The sequence below is a fragment of the Vespula vulgaris genome, chromosome 3 (assembly GCF_905475345.1).
Source record: "Vespula vulgaris chromosome 3, iyVesVulg1.1, whole genome shotgun sequence".
NCBI classification, from domain to species: Eukaryota; Metazoa; Arthropoda; class Insecta; order Hymenoptera; family Vespidae; genus Vespula; species Vespula vulgaris.
Genome location: NC_066588.1, coordinates 6,676,983 through 6,683,230, shown reverse-complemented (window position 1 = coordinate 6,683,230; position 6,248 = coordinate 6,676,983). Strand labels below are relative to the sequence as shown.

The 6,248-nt window shown below is 41.4% G+C and overlaps 1 protein-coding gene across 2 annotated transcripts; it reads left to right on the top strand.

The window, feature by feature from the left end:
* Positions 1-3,695: 3,695 nt before the first annotated feature.
* LOC127062463 (uncharacterized) lies at positions 3,696-6,219 on the top strand. 2 transcript variants are annotated; one of them, XM_050990730.1, is made up of 2 exons: positions 3,696-5,357; positions 5,844-6,219. In XM_050990730.1, exons 1-2 carry the CDS (start codon positions 4,427-4,429, stop codon positions 6,173-6,175), a joined length of 1,263 nt encoding a protein of 420 aa, XP_050846687.1. In that variant the 5' UTR covers positions 3,696-4,426; the 3' UTR covers positions 6,176-6,219. The 2 variants fall into 2 exon arrangements, with proteins under 2 accessions (XP_050846687.1, XP_050846686.1); XM_050990729.1 differs by having other exon boundaries at positions 3,696-5,366.
* Positions 6,220-6,248: the final 29 nt, after the last annotated feature.

Genomic DNA, 6,248 nt, shown 5'->3' with positions numbered 1-6,248 from the left:
CCGTGCTTCAGCATCATTAATCACTTTGTATATAACTACATATAACGGATTTATTGAATAATATATAATATCTCGTTGCAAAGAAAATATTGAATAAAATAAACTGAGCGAACTAGAATAAACGTCACGAAGAAAAAAGAAAAGAAAGGAGAGAGAAAGCAAAAAAAAAAAAAGAAGAGAGAACAAATATTTATTTCATCGCTTAACAAATCTATCGAATTAAAATAAATTGATAATTAGAGTGATAATATCTACATATTATGACAACCCTTTTCTAAATCCTTAGGATTACAATATCTCCTCATCACATCAAATAATCGTTGTCTAGCAACGAACGTTAAAAGGATTCGGTGTCTCGAAAAGAGGCTTTGCTGTATGAATTTTCATCCCCGTTTTGAATGGATTGGAGAAGGTAAAGTTCCTACATAGGATTCACGAAATGGTAGAGCGAGAGAGAGAGAGGGAGAAAGGGAGAGAGAGAAAGAGAGAGAGAGAGAGAGAAAGATGGGAAGAGAGAAAGAGGGGAAAGAGAAAGAGAGAGAGAGAGAGAGAGAGAGAGAGAGAGATAGAGAAAGGAAAGGAGGGGTTGGATTGAGACATGTCGGGGTGTGGCCGGTCCTGGGATTAACTTTGCTGACAGCCAATCATATCCGAGACGACCCCACCAAGTGCACGACTGGGAAAGCCAGCTCTGAGGCCGTCGCAGCAGCAACCCCGTCCACCCTTCTACGTACAACAACCCCCTCACGGCTAATTGCCCTCGCTTTAATATCGCATGTGGAATGAAAGCTCGAGGCAGCAACGGGGTAGGTTCCTTGCTTGCTTCAGCTGGTGTTCCCGGTGTTCAGAGGTTGAAGGGAGCTGATAAGGCACTATATAGAAGCTAGCTAGGAGTCCAGGAAACAGAGACTGCTTTGAAACACCTTCGTTGCTCGTATACCCATAAACGGGGATTTCTCAATGTACACGTATCTGTCTAGGTGCTGGGACGAATATGGTATAGACCATGCTCTTGCTACGATTAAATTTCGAAACAATGGCCAACCGCTTGACGACTCCTTAGTCGGCGTATCTTGCTTTATTAATGACTTAGATACCGTGCTAAGTAGTTAGGTGTAAGGAGGAAAACGATGAAACTGAAATACCATCGATAGTTTTTACACTCCAAATTACTCGGAGTCAATTTGTAATGAATTCGTTAATAGATCGTGAATTTACATATGAAACAATGTGAGAATAATATTTCTCTTACTCGTTTTATTGAAGGAAATAAAAGAAATGTTGATAACGATCGAAAGAAAATAGTACCTTGGAGAATTTTGCAAACTGAATTTACTAGGATCTCTCTGAGAATCGAAAGGAAATTCCGAGAAGCTACGAAGATCTTCCGAGATCGCTTTCGTCTTATATATTGGCTCGTCCGGAAGGGGAATAGCTCTTATAAAGCGGAGCAATTATCCGGGTAAAATACTCTCCGAAATTTCCGTGATAAATTTCGGCTCGTAATAAGGGTGGAGTCGCAAGTCATTTGGACGAGAACGATCAAGGGTATGGGTATCGAGCTTCAATAGAAATTCTTTTCAAACCCCATCGCGTGCTCGGTCGGCCGTTTAATTTAAACATTTGTCGCCTTTTACTCGTTCACCATCTCTGCTACGTCGTTTAAACTTATACTTTCTTCGAAATACGAAAGCGGTTTCTTACTTCTGAGCTAATAATTACCGTCTCTCTGAATACAGTGTGAAATAAGAACGTAAAAGGGTCTCCCTAACACGAGCTCGAAAACCTTCTCTTCCGTTTTCATTTCTTCGTTTGTCTCGACGTCCCTTTGTAACTCGCAATAAAACGAAATCGCCTTATTTACTGATACATAAAATTATAGGCCGTATAAATTAATTATTTAATACGATTAATTATAAGTATGACAAGCTTTTCAAAACAGATTTGCAAGATTTGACGAAAGTTTGAAAGTTTAATCAGAAACAACGCCGCACGATCAAATAAGAAAATACAATATTTCACGTTATACCTGCGATAACTTAGCTTATTCCTATCCACCCTACTAACCCGCCCCCCCCTCTCCGCCCCGTGTCCGTCCCACTCCCAACGGTGCCACTCTTCGAGGTAGATCCTACAATGCCAAAGTTTGCGACAAAGTTAGCACACCGCGAAATATATGACGTAATTACACGGGCCCGTTCCTCGTTTTGTAAAATATTTAGAAGGTTCTCCAAGTAAATTTCGAATTTATAGCTTAATTTTACGCTCATAGAAGTGCCAACGAGATAAGTGCACAAGTTTTCATAATGCCAAGCGGTTTCTTTAGAGATCTCTTCGTGTAAGATAGTATCTAGTATACGTTATATAAAATGCATGAAAAGAGATGATCGATAAGGTTTAAACTCGTGAAAAATATTAGAAAAAAGTTGAGATATTGATAATTAAAAGTTTGAATATTAATATCACGATATCGATCATCGACAACATAAGTTACTTTTCACAATGTAACATACCTTAAGCATACCGTTGACATGACTTAAAAGCTCATCGTAATTAAGCACCCTTAAGCTCCTTAGAGGTTTTCCGAGGTTCTGAAATTCCCGCACGCTCGTCAACATCTAATGAGGGGATTGTGGATGAAGTTTCGGCCCAGATAGAAGCAATTAAGCAAACCCCACTCGATGCCAAGACGCGAGAATTACCTTAAGACCGTGTTTATACTCTCCATTAAATTACATTAAATCGTATCCATGAAAAATCATGTTTCATTTTATTTTCTTACCGATAGAAAGAAACTAACAATGGAATACGCGAAAGTAAAAACAATCTCTAAGAAATATTACATCCCTAAATGAGATAAAGATGAAACAATCAAAAAAAAAAAATCGTAAGATTTTCAAACAGTGAGAAAACGAAATGTCGCAAGGGATCGAGTAAAAAGAAAAAGAAGAGGAAGTACGAAGGAAAAGAAAAGTAGCTCGTCATAATTAAAGGAGACAGCTAATTAGCGCAACGTCTTAGACACAGATGACATCGTTGAGAAGCGAAGACACTCGGTCTTAACCATGGCCAAGGTAGCTACACAGTCGGCTAAGATCTTGCTCGGATCTACTCGTGTTCATTCCCGTATACATAGAAGCACCCCTTGGCCAAGAGCTCCTAGTCTCTAGGCGAAAGCTTATTAATGGCTCTCTCTCTATCTATCTTTCTCCCCCCCCCTCTCTCTCTCTCTCTCTCACTCTCACTCTCTCTCTCTCTCTCTCTCTCTCTTCGAAGGAAGAGAACAAGGAAGAGGGAGGTTTAGGAAAGGGAAGAGCAAGGTTGAGTCGACGCGGAGAGTAAGAAGGGTGACGGCTGGTGGTGGAAAAAAGTAACAGACTCCCCGCAAACAAGGCTACCACCCCCTTTAGGTATACCCTAAAGCTTACCGACACGCAGCGCAACTCGCTTCGTAGGCGTGTCCCAGGGACTAGTGGTGATGGCAGGACTCGGCCAACCAGGACTCGAGACGCAACATTCGCCTCGGCCTTCCTCGGTTCGAACGAAAAAATATTGACCGTACATCGAGAGGATATCCTGCGGTCCATTTGGGGGTTGCGGAGGTGAAAGACGATCCTGGAGGAGGGTGAAGAGCAGACAACATCGGTGAATACCCCTCTCATCACGTACGGGATCATTAGCCGGATATCCTTGCTCCTGCCACCACTGGCCAACCCCGCAACACACCATCCTACTAACTCCTGCCACCCCTCTCTTTCTATCTATCTCTCTCTCTCTCTCTCTCTCTCTATCTCTATCTATCTATCTTTCTCTGTCTCTATCTCTATCTCTATCTCTCTTTCTGTGATAGCGGTGATTCTCGTGGCTGACATCATTATCCTCGGATGCTCCGAAGCGCCAGCGCGGATCGACTCTCGCGAGACCAACCTCTTCTTCCTCATCCTTCTCTCGTTATTCTATTCGTGATCCTACACCTTTGCCACTTTCTTCCTTGCTCTCGCCCTTCGAAAAACGAGCTCGATCCTTTCGGAAAGATTCACGCGATTATCAGTAACGTACACCGCTCCTGAGGAAACGTCAACTGAGGACTCGCGTTTATCTCTTAATTTATCCGACGGCTACGATTTTTACAATTTCCCGTAAAGATCTAACGAGATTTTACAAACTTTTCCGATAATTTTCAGTGAAATGAAGAAATGCAACGACGTTGTGTGTGGTGATAGGACTCCTTCGGAAAAGACAATGGACTGATCGTTTTTGTGATGTAATATATATTTGATGAATGTGATGAACTTTTCTTGATGGACTTTTACGACGATATTATTTGTAAGTAATCAGAAAAAATTGAGTAAAGTATAGATATAATAAAATTGTTAAGACATCGGTAGTGAGAAACGAAGGAAATTAACGACGCAATTCGAAAGCAATGGAGACGAGCGATCCGTCGGGTCGATTGACGATAGAGGATCTATCCGATTGTCGAAGCGACAGCAATCATTCCGAGACACAAATACGTGCTTTTCAGGACTACGAAAGAGTCAAGGAATTAAATTTGTCGGTGGATAAAAATAAAGAGGATACTTCGAACGAACCGAAAGATTTTCACATTGGTCTCGAAGGTAGAACATCGATGCGTTTCGATGAATTTTCTAACGACATTACTAGAGGCGTCTCGATGACCTTGAACAAAGCAAAAGATTTCGGTTACTCTACGAACGGCTTAAGTAACTTGAATTATTCGTTGGAAAGAACGAACGAGCCTGAAGATTCAATGGAAATGGCGACGTCGCTTTGTAGATCGAAAAATTCAACTGCGAAAGATTTACTTTTCAATCTTCGCGAGACAAGACAGAAAAATGCTCATCCGACCCTCTCGTCTTTGGATAGATGCAACAAGGATCTTAATTTTGGTATCGAGAGAGACATCAAGGACTTTGGTTTGTTGAAGAATTATGGACTCGATCGTATGAAGGAATTCAATTTGTCGTTAGATCGAATTAGAGACAATCACATAAGTAATCTCACGCTCGAAAGGCTACGTGGCAATGCCGGACTCCTGGAGAATCCTTCCATTTTGGAGCACAGTGAATTCAGAAATCTTCAGGTCCAACAAAGAAGTCCAGAATTGGAAGCTATTGCCTTGGAACGTATGAGACGCTCTCATCTTTTAGGCACCGATCTCTCCGTACAAAATCTCTCGACGCAGCTTCCTCACTCGCATGCGATCACACAAATGGAACACTCACAGGCACAACAACAACAACAAGCTAAATCTTTCACCATCGACGCGATCCTTGGACTGAGAAACAATCAAAGAGAAAAACGTGGGCAACAGCAACAGTATAGAAAACATCAGGGTACTTCCCGTAAATATTCCATCTTGTTATGCATGTTTCATTTTATTTATCACATGTTCAAATTTACCACCAACACGATACGAAATAAAAGCCAACGATTGACAACGATGGTTAGCTGTCTGTCAATGCAATAACCACTAACAGTTATCGTTTGACAGACTCGGACTTTACTGCTACGTTCGCGAGAAAATTTTCTAAATTTCATGAAGCTCTAACGTCTAGACGGATTTTTACTCGTGAAAATATATCGTATTAAGGAAATTTCGATGTGAATATTTTCTAGAGTGAGTATCACTTTTCTACGTTATTAACGAATCTTAAATAAGATATAATTTCTGACAAACGAAAGGGACTTAACCTATCTCGCGTTTTATGATACTATTAATTATGATCGTACGAGAACGCAAAAGAAACGAAATGGTTCGAATCGAACAAAGAGGATATTTTGAGATCGTTTCGAGAAGGATTTTTCTATATATTTTACAGGTCAAGAAAGTTCAACGAAGAACGGAAGTTCGAGCTTACGTTCACCCGGCGGTGGAAAATCGAAGAGAGTGAGGACGATTTTCACGGCCGAACAACTGGAACGACTCGAAGGCGAATTTGCTCGTCAGCAATACATGGTTGGCCCTGAAAGACTATACTTGGCTCACGCATTGAGATTGACCGAGGCGCAGGTCAAGGTCTGGTTCCAAAATCGTCGAATCAAGTGGCGCAAGCTTCACCACGAACAACAGACTCAGAGAGTTCAGGAATTTCAGCGATCGTTGAGCACGTCCTTAGAACACGAGGACTGCAACGAAACAGATAAATGGTGAAGAGGCTTGCATCTCGATCATCTTAGATCACGATCGAGACAACGCCTTCCTCTTGTCGTTTCTCTTCTCTTCC